General features: G+C 49.7%; 2 protein-coding genes across 2 annotated transcripts; one reads left to right on the plus strand and one right to left on the minus strand.

Moving 5' to 3' along the window:
* Window positions 1-46: 46 nt before the first annotated feature.
* Camk1 (calcium/calmodulin dependent protein kinase I) lies at window positions 47-11,195 on the plus strand. Its single transcript, XM_075983210.1, has 12 exons — window positions 47-191; window positions 2,136-2,250; window positions 4,056-4,187; window positions 5,225-5,299; window positions 5,381-5,519; window positions 7,006-7,132; window positions 7,227-7,302; window positions 8,170-8,282; window positions 8,740-8,818; window positions 8,918-9,005; window positions 10,690-10,807; window positions 10,911-11,195. The coding sequence occupies exons 2-12, from the start codon at window positions 2,168-2,170 to the stop codon at window positions 11,003-11,005; spliced, it is 1,125 nt and encodes a 374-aa protein (XP_075839325.1). The 5' UTR covers window positions 47-191; window positions 2,136-2,167; the 3' UTR covers window positions 11,006-11,195.
* Window positions 10,476-18,221, minus strand: Ogg1 (8-oxoguanine DNA glycosylase). Its single transcript, XM_075983212.1, has 8 exons — window positions 17,757-18,221; window positions 16,901-17,148; window positions 16,076-16,255; window positions 14,041-14,222; window positions 11,840-11,990; window positions 11,653-11,702; window positions 11,376-11,465; window positions 10,476-10,822 (listed from the first exon to the last, which is right to left on the minus strand). The coding sequence occupies exons 1-7, from the start codon at window positions 17,891-17,893 to the stop codon at window positions 11,376-11,378; spliced, it is 1,038 nt and encodes a 345-aa protein (XP_075839327.1). The 5' UTR covers window positions 17,894-18,221; the 3' UTR covers window positions 10,476-10,822.
* Window positions 18,222-19,428: the final 1,207 nt, after the last annotated feature.

Below are 19,428 nucleotides of genomic sequence, written 5' to 3' on the forward strand. Positions count from 1 at the left end.
TCCCAATCCCCAGGTCCTCTGCCTCAGGCCCCTCCTCCATTGACATCAGAGCCGCAGGCGGGCCGAGAGAGCCAAGCCCCAGCCAAGCGCCAGCGACTGAGCAGGCAGGCTGACCAGGCACACACCCGGCGGGAGCTCCGCACCAGCCACCTCGGCCCCTCGCAGCCAGCCCCGACGCGGGGCAGCCGCAGGTACAGCCTGGGTCCATCCTGCTCTGTGCCGCTGGGAGCCCCAGCCACTGGGTACTGAAGCCCAAGGGTGGGAGGGGCGCCTGAACCCTGGACTGAATAGAGCTGGGCCTTTCTCTCCCACCTCCGTCCCAGGCCCATCAGGTGCTAGGTGACCTCCGGGGATACTGCCTGGGTGTCAGAACAGGGTGGGGAGGGGGGCTGTGTATGCGCGCGCATGTCCAAGCGCAAGGCCGGACTGAAAGGGCGTGGGCATTTGGAAGTGTAGATGGGGGAGGAGGGTACGTAAGGGGTTCCCTGAAGCAGGCATGTGCTTCAGTTGTGTAAGGGAGTCTGGAAATTCATATTTTGTTGTGTATGGTATTCAAATACACACACATAGACACACACACACACTGGTGTCTGGTTTGCAGTGTAGTAAGTCAGAGTTGGGGGAGGTTTGGTTCTGTTCTGAGGGTGTTTAGAGTTAGGATGAGAGTTAAGGCTTGGTTTGCTGTGTTAGGGCACTGGGCAGTGGAGCTGAAGGGTGTAGATGGGATTGAAGTTGCCAAGTCTGGTATGTGGGAATGGATACCACCTTGTTCGTGTGTGCATTGAATCAGTTGGAGTGTAAGGGGTCTGGGTGAGGGTGTTTGTACAAAAAGGGATGTGTGAGAGCATGGGGGTGCTTGGGGGCTGTATATACGGACATGTATGCTGATGCCTGGGCATATGCATATAACCAGGTGCCATGGTGCGCAGTATGCTGTCTAGATGCAGGTGTTTGGGCTCGAGTCATAGAATTCCTGATGTTGATGTCTGCTGCAGTGTGTGGAACCGTGAGGGTCATTAGTGCTGGCCTCCAGGTGAGCCGGACTTGACTTCTTAAATTCACCATTGGCTCCTTTGGCCCAGGGATGGCTGGCTGGCTGGCTGGCCAATGCTGGGGAGTAAGGTCCCCATCAAGGAGTGGGCAGTTCTGCTCAGGGTGCCTTCCCTTCATCTTTCTCCAAGGAAACAGAAGGAGGGCATCTTCCTAGAGCTATGGTGCATAAGGGGCTCTATTTGGCCTCATCCTCTGTGATTTTGGGATGTTGAGAGATTATTTTCTGAGTGATCCCCAGTTTAGCTTTCTCCTGGATCAACAGAAGACAGCTTCTGCCCCTAGCAAGCTTAGCTGAACCACAATGGCTGGACCACAATGGGCTGGTGTCTCTTGGACAACTCTGGATTCACCCTATCCATCTCCAACCTTACTTTCCTATTTTCTACACGATATATGGGGAGAGAACCCACCCTCTCTTGTAGGATGAGACACAAGTCTAGAGAAAGGTCCAAATATATAAGGTCAGACCAAGAGGGGCTGGGTGGGATCAGTTTTCAGGCTGCTGGGACACAGACAGGAGTCAGGAGGGCTAGGCCTGGGGAGTTCCAGCTGTGGCTGATGTTGCCTTGGTAACAGTGAGAAAGAGCTATTTAAAAACGTGGCTGAGATATTGCTGGAAGCCCAGGCTGCCGGAAACCTGATTTCCGAGAGGCTAGGGCGGCAAGGAGGGGGGAGAGGACACCCCAATCCTTCCCAGGATGAGACTTGGGCATCATTGCTTCTGGGCAGGGGGTTCCTCTAGGGTGCTGCTTCTAGCTGCTCTGTGGTTTTATCTGCTCTCTCTAGAGGGGAGGGTTTCCTTGGGTGTTATGATTCAAGACTGAGGCAAAATGGAGAATGAAGAAGTGAAGGAATGCATGAATACTGAGAATTTTGCTGCTATCAGGAATGATTTTTTCTAGGCATAAGACTTTTCGAACAGATGCTGTTGAATGAACACATGACTGGTGAAGACTGAATGACTATGTCAATGAGCAGTTCAAGGGATGAATGAACCCGTGCTGGCTGGATAGTAATGGGACATGCAATAGATTCTCAGAGAGGGCAGACCCTCTGAATCTCTCCCTCCGTTTCCCTTCCAGGAGCCCTGGCTGTGGCTGGAGGGCAGTGGGCCATGCCAGGGGCAGTGGAAGGCCCCAGGTGGAAGCAGGCAGAAGACATTAGGGACATTTATGACTTCCGAGATGTGTTGGGCACGTGAGTCTCGGGGTGGGGGTGGGGTGGGAGAGCAAGATCTGTGCTAGGGATGGAATTGGGAAGGGCTTCACTCTTGGGTCTGATGGCTAGAGAGGCTGAGTCTGGGGTGGTGCTTCCTCTGGCCAGTTGACCAGCACTTCCCCTTTCCTATGAGCAGACCAGGGCTGTGGCATGACGTAGGCCAGTCCAGCTTTTTGTTCGGGGCCGACAGTGGATAAGATGGGGCCTCTCTCGCATAGTCAAAGATCCCTTATGAAGAGAAGGAAGCACAGGAGGATGAAAGTCATCTATCTAGCTTGCTGCCAAGAGCAGGGGTTCTGGCTCAGTTCGGAAACTGAAGCTGGGCATGGCTATTCTTGATGGTGGAAACCAAATTTAACTCAACCCAGGTTCTTCCTTTACAAGTTGGTCTTGGAGAGACAGACAGACAGACACAAAATGACAGGCAGATGTATATGATGCTCTTATTGAGGCTGTAGAGGCCAAGCCTCTCTCCTGGCTGGAAAACACTCCCTGAAGGAGACACGAGATCTAGAGGCTGAAAGGGAAGATGGACAGGACAGGCTTATGCTTGCCAGGAAGAAGGAAGGGAACTCAAGGCAGGAGGACCAAAGCATGCAGAGACTCAGAAGCCAGGCTGCCTTAGAAAGAGGCAGTCTGCTGGAGCTCAGAGTTAGGGCTGGGAGGAGTTGAAGCTGCAAGAGATGGAAAGGGGCAGAGAATGCAAAGCCTTGAGAACAGGCTGAGGCAAGAGGTCGTTTCACAGGCTAGAGGAAGGCATTGAGGGCTGGCCATAGGTGCAGGAGAGATGGCTCAGTAGTTAGAGCACTGGTTGCTCTTGCAGAGGACTAGGTTCAGTTCTCAGCACCGATGGTGGCTCACAAGCACCTGTAACTCTAGATCCAGGCTCTGATGGCCTCTTCTGACCTTTGTGGGGCACCAGGTATGCATGCAGACAAAACCCTCAAAGCAAATAAATCTGAAAAAAAGAGAAAAAAAAGAAAAGAAATTGGGGAGCCAAGAATGGCAACCAGTGTTGTGATCAGTCACTGTTGTCCTCGATGACTGGGATGCCTCGAGGGGTGATTCTGACTTAGGGCCTCTTATCCTCCCAGGGAGAACAAACAGATGCAGATCTTCCTTGACCAGTGAGTGCCAGGATGGATTTATTTGTTGCCATGAGTCTGGGATAAGCCCCTGCCTCTTAAACTCACTGAGCACACAAACTAGGCATGGACCACTTAAAGTGCAGCATTTGATAGGCAGTCTGGGGTTGTGAGACCTGAGGCTGCATTCCAAAGCACTCTCAGGTAATGGTTTATTTCTGAGCTTCCAAAGGGCATTAAATTAGCCACAACTCAAACTGACTTTAACAGAAAAAAAATCAATCACACACACACACACAATCAAATATCACAGGAGTAGAGTTCAGGCCCAGTTGGCTCACATGCTGTCAGAAAACTGTCTATTTCCCCAGCTTGGCTTCCTTTGGTTGGCTTCAGTTTGAAGCAGATTCTCCTCAAGCACTGACAAAGTTATCTGCATTCCACTTCAGGGTTACATGCTACCAACTTACTAGGAGAGAACCTCCTGTACAGTGCCGGGAAACGGGCACGTAGGTGACCAGTTATTGAGTCAAGGGATAGACAACTCTGACTGGCCAGGTCTGGCTTATGTGACCACCTATGGAACCAGGGGGTAGAAAAGTGAAGGACACAGGCGGTCATGCAGGCTACAGCGGATGAAGGAGAGAGCAAGGGAAGCTGGGATTCTAGCTCCTCACCTTGCAAACCTCTATCTCACAGGGGTGCCTTCTCAGAGGTAATCCTGGCAGAAGACAAGAGGACTCAGAAGCTGGTGGCCATCAAGTGCATTGCCAAGAAGGCCCTGGAGGGCAAAGAGGGCAGCATGGAGAATGAGATCGCCGTCTTGCACAAGTGTGTGGGCCCTGTAATACCCACCCCATCCCCCTGCTTTAGAAATCCGTTGACTTCTGGGCCTCACAGGATGAGAACTGCTTTTTGGCAGGGAGTAATTGGCAGAATTAACCTTCCAGATGAAACTGAGATGCCAGGCTTGTTTGTAGAGGATGACCTGTTCGTAGGGTCTCAAGGTCAACCACCCATATAGTTCTCTACCCACCTAAGCTTCTCCCATAGAGCAAAGCAGACAGACCATTTGCTGACCCCTGACTCAATTAGCAACCAACTGGTATGTTCATGCTGACAGGAAACCTGCTCATGCTGCAAAGCTTATAGCAACCATTTTCTTCCAGTGCCTCCCATTTCCTAACTATCTGACAGAGGAGATGGTTACTTCATTTCCCTTATCTGGGTGGGGGAGATAATGAGGCCAGCAAGGGCAAGAGACTTGCCCTAAGTTATACAGCAAGCCTATGGGAGAGCCAAGTCTCTCTTACCACCAAGACCAATTGCTACTGGCTTATCTGTGGGGCACTGACTGACCAAGCACCTTGCTTGCCTTTGTCATGTAATCTTCATGTGACTTTTTGAAGGCCGATTACTTGTCTTTTATCAATGAAGATACTCGGGCTTAGAGAGGTGACATTCTATTCAACATTACAAACATTACAAGCAACTACTCTGTACCTGGTGCTAGAATGGAGCTGAATTAGACAGACATTCCCTCTTCTTGGAGGTGACCTCTGGGTAGAGGAGCTAGCAAAGGGGTAACACGGGAAACTTAGAAGCCGCATTCCCATCAGACTTGCAAAGTGAAAATATTAGCTTCCAGGCAGCATGTGGCAGGGCAGGATCTGGACCCAGATGTGTCTAGGCAGAGGCAGCATTTGGGCCCAGGTCTGTTTGATACCAGAGCCCAGTGCTTGCTCTTCTGTTCTGACCTTCTAGCACCAGCTTTTCCACAGTGGGTTCTTGGTGTCCTGCCCTGTTTGCAGGTGCTGGGGAGCGGGCGAGTCATCCTAAGCTCTGAACCACCTCATTTCTCCTTCTAGGATTAAGCACCCCAACATCGTAGCCCTGGATGACATCTATGAGAGTGGGGGCCACCTCTACCTCATCATGCAGCTGTGAGTGGCCTGTCTGCCCATCCTTCCTCTTCCCTCTGCTGCCCTATTCTCTTGGCCAGACTTTCCTGTCCCTTGCTGCAGGGTTTCAGGTGGGGAGCTATTTGACCGCATTGTGGAGAAAGGATTCTACACAGAACGGGATGCCAGCCGCCTCATCTTCCAGGTGCTGGATGCTGTCAAGTACCTGCATGACCTGGGCATCGTGCATCGGGATCTCAAGGTGAGCTCTGAGGGGCCTAGTGAACCCTGTTAACTCGCCTTGTCTGCCCTTGGGTATCTCTCAGCCCCTCACTGGAGCCTCAGTTTCCCATTTGCAAACTGAACTTCTTGTGACCTACTAAGCCAACTCCTTTATTCCAGACCAGACAGGGACAAAAAATGTGGGCTGGACTGTTATTTTACCTTAACAACATACATGTCCGTTTCTGATAATGAAGACCCTACTTGCTCTTTGTAGGGAATAAGCAGGACAGCAAAGCTTCAGAAAGATGGATAGGGGCTTACACCAAAATACACTTCAGTCCAAGCCAAGTGTGGCAGTGCCTGCCTTTAATCCCAGCACTTGGGAGTCAGAAGCAGGCAGATCTGAGTTTGAGACCAGCCTGGTCTACAGAGTGAGTTCCAGCACAGCCATGGCTACACAGAGAAACCCTGTCTCAAAAAAAAAAAAAAAAGAATATAAATAAAACCAAGACCAAAAAAAAAAAAAAAACAAATGAAAGAAAGGAAGAAGGAAAGAAAGGAGAAAAGGCAGGAAGGCAGGAAGGAAGGAAGGGAAAGAAAGGGGGGAAAAGAAATACCTTCCAGTCCAGAATGAAAGGGATCTGGGACACAACAGGCTTGGTCTAAAGTGTAGCCATGCCCCGACTGTTTACTGACTCTAAAGGCAGTAGTTTACTCATCACTCATCTGTAACGTGGGTTTGGTTTGTTCAGAATGGCCAGGCTGGTTATGTGGCACGGTTAAAACCAGTCAGGTACTTACTCAAGGTCCAGTACAGGAGGTAAAACAGTATTTTTTTTTCTGGTAGCACTGGGGATTTCTGTAAGGTTTCTGAGGTCTAAGAAAATCCTTCCCACAATCTTCCTTTTTAAAGCTTGTGACCTTTAGAGAATTTCCTTGGGTTCTTTGGCAGTGCTTACTTACCTAGGCCCTACGTATGATGCTAGGCAAGCGTTCTACCTACGCGCCCAAACGCCGCCCCAGCCTCTTTTCTCTATCCCACTGCGTTTCCCTTGTTAGCAGTTTTTTAGGTGAGCACACGAAGTCATGAGTTTCATCACGGCATCTTCATACATAGGTGCCACTATACTTTCTTTCTCTCCCATGTCCCCTCCTCCCCTTTCTTCTTCAGTTAGTCTGCCTTCTGCCTCCCTGTTACACTTATTCCATGACTCTTTTTACTTTTTATTCTGAGGTAAGTTCTAAACGGTCCAGGATGGCCTTGAACTGACTGTTGTCAAGGTGAGCCTTGGACTTTGCATTTTCCTGACTCACCCACTGGAATAGTTAGGATCCAGGCTTTTGCCACTTGTTTTGTGTTTGTCAGGCTGGCTTTGAACTCAGCATTAGCCGAGAACACACTGAACTCTCGATCCTGCACAACTGCCCGCTAGCTAGCTTCTAATGGACTTAGCAGAAGCAGACAGCGCTGACAGTCTCTGGCTACCTCTGACTGCCCCTTCTCCTCTTTCCTACCCTCCAAGCCAGAGAACCTGCTGTATTACAGCCTGGATGAAGACTCCAAAATCATGATCTCCGACTTCGGCCTCTCCAAGATGGAGGACCCAGGCAGTGTGCTCTCCACAGCCTGTGGGACTCCAGGATACGTGGGTGCGCAGGGCCCTAGGTTAGGGCTGGGGGTGAGGAAAAAGCTAGGAACTACAAGACAGACATTTGTCACCACCATGTCCCCTTCCCTTCACAGCCCCTGAGGTCCTGGCCCAGAAGCCCTACAGCAAGGCCGTGGACTGCTGGTCCATAGGGGTCATTGCCTATATCCTGTAAGTGGGCACAGTTAAGGTGGCCTGTGTCTAGAGTTGTCTTCCCTGCTTTGTCCCCTCCTTCTGTAGTTATAGCTACCAGCTAAATACTAACAGGGGTATGGAGAGATGGCTCAGTGGTTAAGAGTGCTTTCTGTTTTTCCAGAGGACCCAGGTTCAATTCCCAGTACCCACTCCAGTTCCAGGGAATCTGGTGCCTTCTTTTGTCTCTGTGGGTTCATATACAAGGTGCATAGCCTTACATGCAGGCAAAATATCATATACAAACACACAAAACGACAAGTGTTTCCAGCGCTGTGTAAACACCAAGGATTTAGCACCAAACCAAGTGCCTGCCCTTAAGAGCTGACACATAGAACCAAGCGGTGGCACCAGCCTTTAATCTGAGCACTCCAGAGGCAGAGGCACGTAGATTTCTGTGATTTTGAGGCCAGCCTGGTCTACAAGAGCTAGTTCCAGGACAGGCTCTAAAGCTACAGCGAAATCCTGTCTCGAAAAACAAAAAACAAACAAAAAAGAGAGAGTTGACACATAGAATCAATGAGTAAACAAATCAGTGAAGAAAAACCAAGCACAGTAGGAGACGGAGATAGATGCCATTTTGGATAGTTAAGGGCTCTTTGTGGAGGTGACATATGAACAGCTTTTGAATGATGTAAAGGATCCAGACAATTTAGGTGTGGGTAAAATGTCAAACACAAAGGTGCTTAGGACAGTAGGCTCAAGGGACAGAGGCCAGACTGCCAGATGGAAGTGGGCAAGGCAAGGAAGAGAATTTCCTGTGGGTTCTGACTGGTTCTTGGTGCTGTCCCAAAGCCCCAACCCAAGTCAACGAATTAAAGCTGACATGGGTTTTTCTCTGCCCAGGCTCTGTGGCTACCCGCCCTTCTACGATGAAAACGATGCCAAACTCTTTGAACAGATACTGAAGGCCGAGTATGAGTTTGACTCTCCTTACTGGGATGACATCTCTGACTCTGGTATTGGGTCTTTTGCCTTCATCTGCTCTAGGGGTCTCCCCACTGTCTGTCTTCTGTCGTATCTCCTAGTCCTAGACTAGAAGCTAGTATCATGTTTTACCTTAGGTTCCCTCTATTTGTCCCCTAATTTGACAGATCTGTAGGCATTCATTCAGTCTTCAAATATAGTATTTGCAAAAATAACTCCCCTAATGCTGCCTTCCCTGAGGCTTAAACAGCACACTTCCATCTCCCATTTCATGTCCCAGTTAGGGACCAGCTTGTGATGGCCACACAGTGGCTTTCCATTAGCGTAGTGTTCTCAAGAAAGGAGGGAGCGAGAAGGCTGGGGTGTGTGAGGTGATGCATAAGCAGAGTAGGCCTCGTTGCCAGGTGAGATCAGAGGGACTGAGCACTGTCTTGGGGGTGTCCACGGGCATGGTCAAGCTGCATCTTTACTTTTGTGTTGGGGCTTCAGCCAAAGATTTCATACGGCACTTGATGGAGAAAGACCCAGAGAAGAGGTTCACTTGTGAGCAAGCCTTGCAACACCCATGGTGAGAGTTCCCGCTCCAAACGATATGTTAGGGTGGGACCTGGGGGCCCCAGGCCTGCCTCCAGCCTCACAGGCAAATCCACATATTCTCCCATTCTAGGATTGCAGGAGATACAGCTCTGGATAAGAATATCCACCAGTCAGTGAGCGAGCAGATCAAGAAGAACTTTGCCAAGAGCAAGTGGAAGGTTAGCATATACTCCTAATCCTTGGTCCTCCCTAGATTCCACTTACACAGCATCCAGTACCAAATGCAAGCAGGACATGCCCAGGGAGGCTTTCCAAAGAATCTCCTTTGTTCTGGACTTAGAGGCCACTTGACCTCTAAAGTCCATCTCTAGAGGGCAGTCCTACTCCCCAGGATTCATAGCCCATGGGACCCAGGAAGGGTCAGAGAGGTGGTCACAGATCTGTTGGTTGACTAGTAATTTACCAGGTGTGGAGAATATGCCTGAGGCAGAGGGTCCAGGGGTGCAAAGAGGCCTGGGGAAGAGTGTGGCCGAATGTCAAGCCTGCTGAACTAGAGGGGCTGGAGGAACTAGGAGAACTAAATATCAAGAGCCCAGGCTGCAGAAGCTGGTAGGGGTCACTGAGATCCTTGCATGTTACAGTGGGGCCCCCACATATTATAGAGGATGGTCCCAGAAAGACTGACAGCGGGAACCTGTCCTGAAGAAGGATCTTCTTTCGGGATGCAGAGAAGGCAAGGAGGGAAGTCTGGGAGGCCCAATAGTATCAGAGATGTAGCAGATAGTGGGGCTTGACTCAGAAGCAGCAAGAAGAACACAGGGTGGTTGATAGCAGAAGGTAGACTCACAAGGAAAGATGGGAGGCATGCTGAGGGAGTGAGATGTTAAGGGCTGCCCCAACCTTCTGGCTGGGGACAATGTGGACCACGATACTGACCCTAGGAGCAGAAACATGTCTTGAGAAGGTTTAGTTTTAGACATGGTCAACTTGAGAGACATGTAGGACATCTAGGTGGATAAAGGGAATATAAAACGAGAGAAACAAGTATGTAAATTACTCAACCTTCCTGCACTTCAGTTTTCTCCTTTGGAATTAATGCCATTTCAGCACTTGGGGAGGGTGAGGTCAGTCTGGGGTATGTGAAACCTTGCCTCAAAAGGGGGCGGGGGTGAGTATATAGCTCGGCTGGTAGAGTGATTGCCTAGCATGCACAAAACCCTGGGTGGGAGCATTAGCATCACATTAAAAGTGGGCACGGTGGTGGCACATTCCTATAGTCCCAGGACTCATGCGATAGAGACAGTACTGGAAGACAGCCTGGGCTACTTGACAACCCATTAAAAAGAAAAGAAATCAATGCTATTAATAGTGCTTGCCAGAGCCAGGTGCAGTGGCACACACCTTTAATCTCAGTACTTGGGACTGGGGGATAGTGGTGCACACCTTTAGTTCCAGTAGTATGAAGGCAGAGACAGGTGGATCTCTGTGAGTTTGAGGCTAGCCTGGTCTACAGAAGGAGTTCTGAGAAAGGCTCCAAAGCCACAGAGAAACCCTATCTCGAAAAACCATAAACCAAACCAAACCAAACCAAAACCAAACAAAAAACAAAAAGCCAAAACCAAATAAAAAGTGCTACCTCACAGAACTTTGTGAGGATTAAATGAATAACCACGCAGTGTGCTCAGAGCTGTGCTTGACACATTGTTACATTGTTTGTTACAGGACTATGAATTCCTTTGTACACACCATACATGTGCTTGTATGTAAGACCGAATATAATTTAGTAAGGCCTTATAGGGTTTCTTTGGAGGACTGGGGAGTCACTGAGTAACATGTGAGGCTCCTGCCGACCCACCGCCCTCAAGGCACCTTTCAGCAGTCCTCCCTCCTCTTCTTCCACAGCAAGCTTTCAATGCCACGGCTGTGGTTCGGCACATGAGGAAGCTGCAGCTGGGCACCAGCCAGGAGGGGCAGGGACAGACAGCTAGCCACGGGGAGCTGCTGACACCAACGGCTGGGGGTAAGCACCAGGGTCCTGTGGGTGGGGACAGGTGGTCCACGAAGAAACGTAAGGCTGGAGCTGGAGCCGCTCCACAGCCACCTCCGCTCTCTTCTTCACACAGGGCCAGCAGCTGGCTGTTGCTGCCGAGACTGCTGTGTGGAGCCAGGCTCGGAGCTGCCCCCTGCACCACCCCCAAGCTCTAGGGCCATGGACTGAACACCAAGGAAGTCAGGGTTTCTTTCATGGGAGGGGTTGGGGGCAGCCTGCTTCCTCCTCAGCCTAGAACTGGGGAGTTTCTTACCCCATCCCTCCTCACCCCTCTTCCTTCTCACTCCTCACTGCATTTTCCATACAAATGTTTCTATTTTATTGTTCCTTCTTGTAATAAAGGGAAGATAAAACAAGACAGCCCTGTTTCCTCAAACAGTTCCCTCGCCCCTGCTGTAAAAACTGCTTGATTTGGGGGTGCTGGCCTCTGAAGTAGGAGTGGTCACTCTTCTTGGTGTGAAACTGGGTGGGGAAGGAGAAGAGAAGTGGAGAACAAAAGGGAAGATACTAATGACATCTTTTGTCCCCTGGGTCCTACCTAGCCTTCCGGTCTCTTAGAGCCCTTCCTGCGCTTTGCTGGTGGCTTCCGAGCCTGGTTTGGTTGGCGTAGATCAGCACTGAACAGCACCTGTGGTGTGGGAAGGGGCATAAGGAGTCTATAGAAAGGAGGGGCTGCTGAGGTCAGGCTGGGGTCAATGGAGAATAAACTGGGGAGGAGGTGGGAGGGGGAGTCATGGGAATAGGTGGCTGAAGAGTCCAGTGGTCAAGCATGGCTGAGGGAGAAGTCCTTTAGGGTCTGAGCTAGGTATACTTACTGCTTGGGCCCAGCCAGCATAAGGTCCCCAGAGATTCCGGAAAAAGTTTCCTAGGGATCAATTAAGGAGGCTACATTAATTGATCCACATGCCCTCCATCCTCAGATGGGAGTATGGGAGCGATGAGTAAGAATGCAGAGATTCTCCAACCTCAGCCCAATGCCCCAGCATCACACATTCTCCTCACCCAGTTCTTTGTTGGCCAGAGGGCTCGGGCCCTTAGCCTGGCATGTGTTAGGTTGCCAGCCGTAGTCACGCTGGGCGATCTGCCATACATGGACGTCCACAGGCACAGCCTGGGGTTTGTCAAGGGCCATTAAGCAGATGCAGTCAGCCACCTTAGACAAAGAGAGAACTGTTGTGTGGAGGAATGGCAGGATCTGGCCAGCATCCAAAGCCATCTGCTTCCTCTTTCCACCAAGGTAGTACTGTTCTGCCCGTTCAGTCAATATGCAGCAATTACCCATTACTTCTAAAAATAGCTTCATGGAGATGTGCTCCAAAGTGAGCACCTGTGTAGGCCATACGCTCACATAACCAGGGGAGAAGGTATGAGCATACTCTTTACAGAGATAAGAAACCTGAGCCTCAGCCAGGTGGTGGTGCCACACGCCTGTAATCCCAACACTTGAGAGGCAGAGGCAGACAGCTCTCTGTGAGTTTGAGGACAGTCGGATCTACAAAGCCAGGACAGTGAGGCTGTTACACAGGAATGTCCTGAGTTCAGTTCCCAGCAACCACATGGAGGCTCACAGCCATCTGTAGTGAGATCTGGTGCCCTCTTCTGGTGTGCAGGCATACAACACTGTATACATGAGAGAGAGAGGGAGAGGGAGAGGGAGAGGGAGAGGGAGAGGGAGAGGGAGAGGGAGAGGGAGAGGGAGAGAACAAAGAAAGAAAACTCTGTAAACCAGGCTGGCCCTGAACTCAAGAGATTTACCTGCCTCTGTCTCCCAAGTGCTGGGATTAAAGGTATGTACCACCACTGCCCTGCTCCATTAAAAATTCTTTAAGTCACGGAGCTGGAGGGATGGCTCAGAGGTTAAGAGCACTGCCTGCTGTTCCAGAGGTCCTGAGTTCAATTTCCAGCAACCACATGGTGGCTCACAACCATCTGTAACAAGATCTGGTACCCTCTTCTGGCCTGCAGGCGTACATGCAGGCAGAGTACTGTATATATAGTGAATAAATAAATCTTAAAAAAAAAAAAGATTCTTTAAGTCAGTGGGGCTGGAGAGATAGATAGCTTGGCAGTTAAGAACACTGGCTGCTCTTTCAGAAGACCTGGGCTCTATTCTTAACACCCACACGGTAGCTTACACCTGTCTGTAACTCCAGATCTGACGCCCTCTTCTGGCCTCCTGGAACCATACATGCAAGTGGTAGACAAACATACATACAGGCAAAATACACAAATACAGAAAAAAAAATACTTTTTTATTTCAAAATTAAGTGAAAATCCATTTAAAAATTTAAAAATTGTACATTCTATTTGTGGGGCAGGAGTCCGAGGGAGGTCTAAGACCAACTACGGGAATCAGTTTTCTCCTTTTACCATGTGGGTCTCGGGGACTGAACTCAGGTTGTCAGGCTTGGGAGCCAGCACCAAAAATTCATTTTATAAGCCACTTGACATGGGTGCTAGAAATCAAACCTGGGTCCTTTGGAAGAGCAGCAAGTATTCCTAACCTTTGGGCCATATATCTAGTTCTGAAAATTAATTTTAAGTCACAGAGGAGTATAAAAAAATAAAGGTGGGAGCTGGAGAGATGGCTCAGTGGTTAAGAGCATTGCCTGCTCTTCCAAAGGTCCTGAGTTCAATTCCCAGCAACGACATGGTGGCTCACAATCATCTGTAATGAGGTCTGGTGCCCTCTTCTGGCCTGCAGGCATACATGCAGACAGAATACTGTATACATAATAAATAAATAAATATTTAAAAATAAATAAATAAAAGCATTTAAAAAAAATAAAGGTAAGTTATAAATTCCAATTGTCTGCTAGATAAATCTACCGATAGCAACACAACATTCTGTAAACACATGGAATTTCAAGAAAAGAAAAAACGAAAAATAGAGACATTGTTCCATTTGTCTTCCCAAAGTAACCAGCACCAACTTCCCTGTTCTTCCCTGTGGAAATCTCTGCACACACACAGGAGTACACATAAATGCACGGACACAAAGGGCCTTTCTAAAAGTGTATCCAAAGGGCAGCCTCTTTTATACTCCATTCTTTCTTCTCTGCTAAAACATTTGTTACTCTTTTGTCCTTCCTGTACTTCCTCCAGGAGCCAGGCTTCCCTGGATACTCAGGTCTGCCTTGTTTCCACCTCTCCGACTCTCAGTGTGGGTGAAAAGAGCATGTCCTACCTCTCTAGGGCCTCACCTTGGTGCCCACTCCGGGCAGGGTGCAAAGGGCCTTGTGGGCCTCTTCATAAGGGGCCGCTTGAAGTTGCTGCAGCCAAGCCAGCCCACCTTTCTCCTTGAGGATAGCTTTGGCGCTGGCACATACGTAGCGGGCCCGGTACCCTAGGCCCAACTTTCTGAGGTGAGCCTCTGCCTCTGAACCTGTGGGGGCAGAGAGGAAAGGAGGGGTCGGGTATCCTCGCTTTGTTCCTGTTATAGGGCCCCACTCCAGTGCTTTTCTAGGCACTTCTTTCCTATTTACTGTCATCTATGAGTCAGTGGACAGTTGGATATGAAAAGAAACAGTTAAAACCTGAGTTCTGTCCCCATAAATGTTCCCTTGGTACCTCCTCTGTGTTGGGGTCTGAAACAGGGGCTGAGGACTCCTGATCTAGAGGAAGCCCAGTTTTATTCAAGAAGCACTCACATCCATGGCCTAGAAACCTGATGCAGAAGTTTGGTAGATGGCTCAGCAGGTAAATCCAATTGTTGCATAAGCCTAGTGACTTGAGCCCAATCCTCAGAGCCCACATAAAAAGCCAGATGGAGGTTCACATCTGTAATCTCAGCACTGCTCAGGTGAGAGGGGAGGCAGAGATAGGAGAATCCACTGGAAGCTCACAGGCCAGCCAGCTGGGATATGCAGCACGGTAATGAAACAAGAGACTTGCCCCAAAAGAAAGAACTGACATCTGAAAAGTTATGTGTACTTGCACATGCATACACTCACAAAATAAATGATAGTAATAGCAAGGGCTGCGTGTTACACACTGACTGGCAAAGCGCATTATGCTTACTTAAGGATCCTAAGGACAGCACCATTATGTTGCATATTTTATAGAGAAAACAATAAGGGCTTAGAGGGGCTAAGTAGGCTAGAGAGCTGGCTCAGCAGTTAAGAGCACTTGTTGCCCTTGAAGAAAACCAGGCTACAGTTCTTAGCTTCCACATGCTACCTCACAACCTTCAGTGACTCCAGTTCTAGGGGACCTGACACCTTTTACTGACATCTGTGGGCACCAGGCATGTGCACACTGTGCACATGTATATATACAGGCAAAACACTCGTACATAGAACATAAATATTTTTAAAATAGAAAAAAAAACCTAAGCAATTGAGAAAAATACCTGACATTGATCTCTGACTTCCACAGACACATGCATTCATGCACATGCACACATACATGCACATACGTGCAAACACTACCTACTTCCTCACCTACTGACCCCACTCCCCCAACACAAAGAAAGGGCATGGGGAGATAGGATCTCTCAGGTGGAGGCAGTAGTGCCTGTGTTCTTAAACTCATTCCTTTCAACGCCTCACCATTGATTCATCCACCCCCAAACCCTTCCAAATAGAAACTGATATTCCCAATCCACAAATAAATTAAGCCAAACTCAGAGATCCAGCTGCCTCTGCCTTCTGAGTGCTGGGATTAGAGGTGTGCACCACCACCTCCCAGCAAAGACCAAGACCCTTCTTAGCACCAAAAGACACCCCGTTTGAGAATGTACCAAGGCAGGCAGGCTTCTTGCTTCTTAGTCCCTAAGTACTTCATCTAATTTAGTCATCATATCTGCTAACCAATACACTTGCCTTATAGGACAAGTGAGCTGGGTTCACTTTAGTGACAACAGCTTGAATTTTCCACTTATTTTCTGCTAGATGCAGGATGTATCTCCCTTTATTCAATCCTCATGATTCTGACAGACAGAATATGTACCATTATTTTCCATTTTACAGATTTGGGTCTGAAGCACACACACGCTAAACAACATTTTTAAGGGTCAGAGTTAGGATTCAGATCTAGACAGTATGTCTCAGATCACGTGCCTGTAACCCTAAGCTACTGAACACTGTGTACAGATGTTTCCCTAATGAGGTACTGGATACACTGGCAGGATGGAGACAGTGTTGGGATGGTGGGAAGTTCTGAGACAGGAGCAGCTTCGCTTGGGGAGAACTGAACAGGTCTCCCTATCCAAGTGCTCGGGAGGACCCACCTACTCACCAGCCAGGGCCTGAAGGCTGGGGAAACCATGGTAGGTGACATCATCAAGCTGAATGAGTCGAGGTCCAAAGGCCTGGCATAGCCGTTCTACCATGCCAGTGATTCGAGCAATGTTGTTGTTGGAGGAACAGATGAAGGAGAAAAGGCATTCCGTGGGGTCTTGTCTCAGCAATCTCACACCTAGAAATCAGAAAGGTAGGGGTAGGAGACACATCTGTTTAAGGACTGGCTTCCTGGAATCCCTCCACATCAGACGCAGGAGAATGGGGGAGAGAAATCAATGCTAGACCACTCGTGCCTCGTAGCATCTTGTGAGGTCTGAGTGACCACCCCATTCCACGGAGGAAGAGAGGACACCATGCCATCACCACAGGAGCAGGGCTCTGTGTCCATTTTCCTCCTGCCTATAGCCCCAAAGAGCAAATGCGCTCTTGTATACAATGACAGAATGAATGATGTCACCTGCTCCAGGACACATAGCCAGGATTAGACTTTCACTGTGGCGGTCATCATCATCATGACCATAATAACAACAGCAATGTACTAAGCACCAGTCTAATAACTTTAATAAGTAAATTTTATTTATTTGTTATCAACATGAGTATATGAGTGTGGGCATACTGAGAGCCTTGGCTTCCACGTGGTTCTCCTTCCACTGTGAGTTCTAGGCTTAAACACAAGGTCATCAGGCTTGCCTGGTAAGCGCCTTTATCTGCTGAACCATCTCACTGGCCCTGTATCTCCATTTTACAGAGGGCGAGCTAAGTTAGAGAGCTGTGAGTTAACCAATGTACAAAAGCCACCATCCCTGCCTTTTGTACTGACCTTGGAATTTCTGAGCCACTGTTTGGAAGTGGGAGTCCACAGAAGCCCAATGGCTATACAGCTGAGCCAGGCTGACATCCAGCTGAAAGTACTTGTGTAAGGCTTCCAGCTCCTCTAGGGTGGGCCTGCTGGCCTGGCTCTTGTCTTCTCGGTACACAGTACAATAAAGCTGCTCCTCGGTCTGAGTCAGTGTCCATACTTGATCTGCCAGCACGCCGCTCCAGTGCCCAGGGCTTTGCTCCCTCCACCTGAGACCCAGCAGACAATTCTAGCACTCAGTTACCCATCTTGGGCTCTTTAAGGTCCCTACTGTCTTACACATGTTCCACCCAAAAACCGATTTGTTAGTTATAAAGTAAAAATAGTTAGTATGTTTTCGACGGACGGTGATGGAGCATGCCTTTAATCCCAGCACTCGGAAGGCAGAGGCAGGAGGATCTCTGTGAGTTCGGGTCCAGCCTGGTCTACAAGAGCTAGTTCCAGGGCAGGCTCCAAAAGCTACAGAGAAACCCTGTCTCGAAAAATAAAAAAAAAAAGAGTTTGTTTTAATAATAATAATAATAAAACTACTGGGGACTGAACCTAGAGCCCTGTGCATGAAAATCAAGCATTCATCACTGAGCTGCATCCCTCAGCTTCCCTACTGACTTTTACTGCTCCTCATAGCCCTGCACGCTCACTACATCTGCTTCACTCAGGAGATAACAAGCTCTCCACCAGTGCTGATTCTCCAAAGTGCGCTCTCCCTCACCCATCACTCCCAACATTCTTACTCTCATCATTCTTTGCATTCCCGGTGGGCGGCATGGAGGGGTCAGCGTCCCAGGGAAGGGTCCGCCCAAGCGCAGACACTCACCGGAAGGACTGTCCAGAAGCTAAAACCAGGTCCAGTCGCAGCTCGGAGCGTGGACACGGGACAGAGGCCCAGAGGCCCGGGCTGGAGATTAGGGTGCGATGCCTCATGCTGCCAGGCAGACAAGAGCCGAATAACATTCGGACAGCAGCCTCCCGCACATCACGGCCCGGCTACTCAGAACCCGACCTTCCCGAGCCCTAAGGCCTCGCTCGCAAGTGACCACGGCCCCTCAGGGGGTAGCACCTTGGGTTCTAGACTCTGGATCTGGTGGAAGGCGGGTCCCCGTTTGAGTCTCCCTCTCCTAGTAGGCCGGCCTCCTGCAGGAAACCAAAGTCCTACCCTGCCCACTCTGCAGGCCTTTGGAGCAAGCCCCGCCTCTTCCTCCTGACGTGGCCCCGCCCCCAAAGCCTCCCGGCTCCTGCCTCCTCCTCCTCCGGCGCGTCCGTAAGAGTTTTGGAAAGCCGCGTCAGTGAGGCTCTTCCGGGTCCCAGTTTACTGTCACCGGAAGTAGATCCTACCCCTGGCTTATTTGATTCTAGAGGTAGCCAATCCGAGGAGAAAGTGAGAGGCGCCAATGAGAACTCGGGTGTGGCTCAGTGGGCGGGCCTGTCTGAGGCGCCTTAGCGGTTGGTTTGCCAGCCTCGCTGTGGGCGATTAGTCTCCGGCGGCCGGACTCTGCCATCTCAGGGCTTTCGGTGTGATCTCAGGGCCTGCGACTTCTCGGGCTGGCCCGCTCTGGAGTCACATCTTTGCAGGGCGTGGTGGTACACTCACGTCGTCCCAGCACTAGGTAGGCAGAAGCAGGCTGGAGGATGGCCGCACGTTCGAAGCTGAAGTAGGCTGGGCTACCTGGCGAGACTCTGTCTCAAGAAACAAACCACAAGAACCTACCTCATCCTCCCCTGCTCAAGCCTTTCGCCAACGAGCCTCTTCTCTTCAGAGGCAGTGTGAGTTAATCTCAGAGCATCCTCTTGTTAGCGCCGTCCCCCTCCATCTCCTGCCGTGCGCTCCAAATGTGCCATCCCTGCCTTCCTCCCAGGCTTCAGAGGCCAGTCTTGGCTCTAGCCACGCACTTCAATCAGGGCACATTCCTTAAGTATACCCAATCTGCCCTCACGCCGCGTGCAATAGGGCCTGTGTATGGGCTTTCTTCGGGGTTCACTGAGTCCCAGTACCAATATGTGGCTCTCAGGCAGCCTAACGGACCAATTCAACTACCAGCACGTCACCTTGACCCAAAAATGACTATATCACTTATAATTTTCTCGAAGATATTAAAAAATGCTGGAGGCTAGGAGGCATGAACTTGAGACATTAGCCTGACACACGAGGACATTTTCCACTTAACAGAAATTTTTGGTGTTTGTACCTAAATTATTGGACTACAGATTCGAGGGCAAGGTCTGCTGCTGATTTATCTTTGTGTCCTATATACACCAAAGCACAGCACACCCGCTAGAGCACATTCAGCATCAACATTAAATAAATGGGAATTTTTGTCTCAGTTCATTCCTAAGTAGCTGTAAGGCCTGGGGCAGCCACATCTTACTTTGGTAACCCCAACTATAGGCATGTCACCTTCCAGGTGCCTGGCACTTAGAAGGCATTCCTTCCCACAAGTGTTTGAATGTGTATGAACAGTCTTGTACAGCCCTACTGTTTCCAATTATGG

Source organism: Microtus pennsylvanicus, chromosome 8 (assembly GCF_037038515.1).
Source record: "Microtus pennsylvanicus isolate mMicPen1 chromosome 8, mMicPen1.hap1, whole genome shotgun sequence".
NCBI classification, from domain to species: domain Eukaryota; kingdom Metazoa; phylum Chordata; class Mammalia; order Rodentia; family Cricetidae; genus Microtus; species Microtus pennsylvanicus.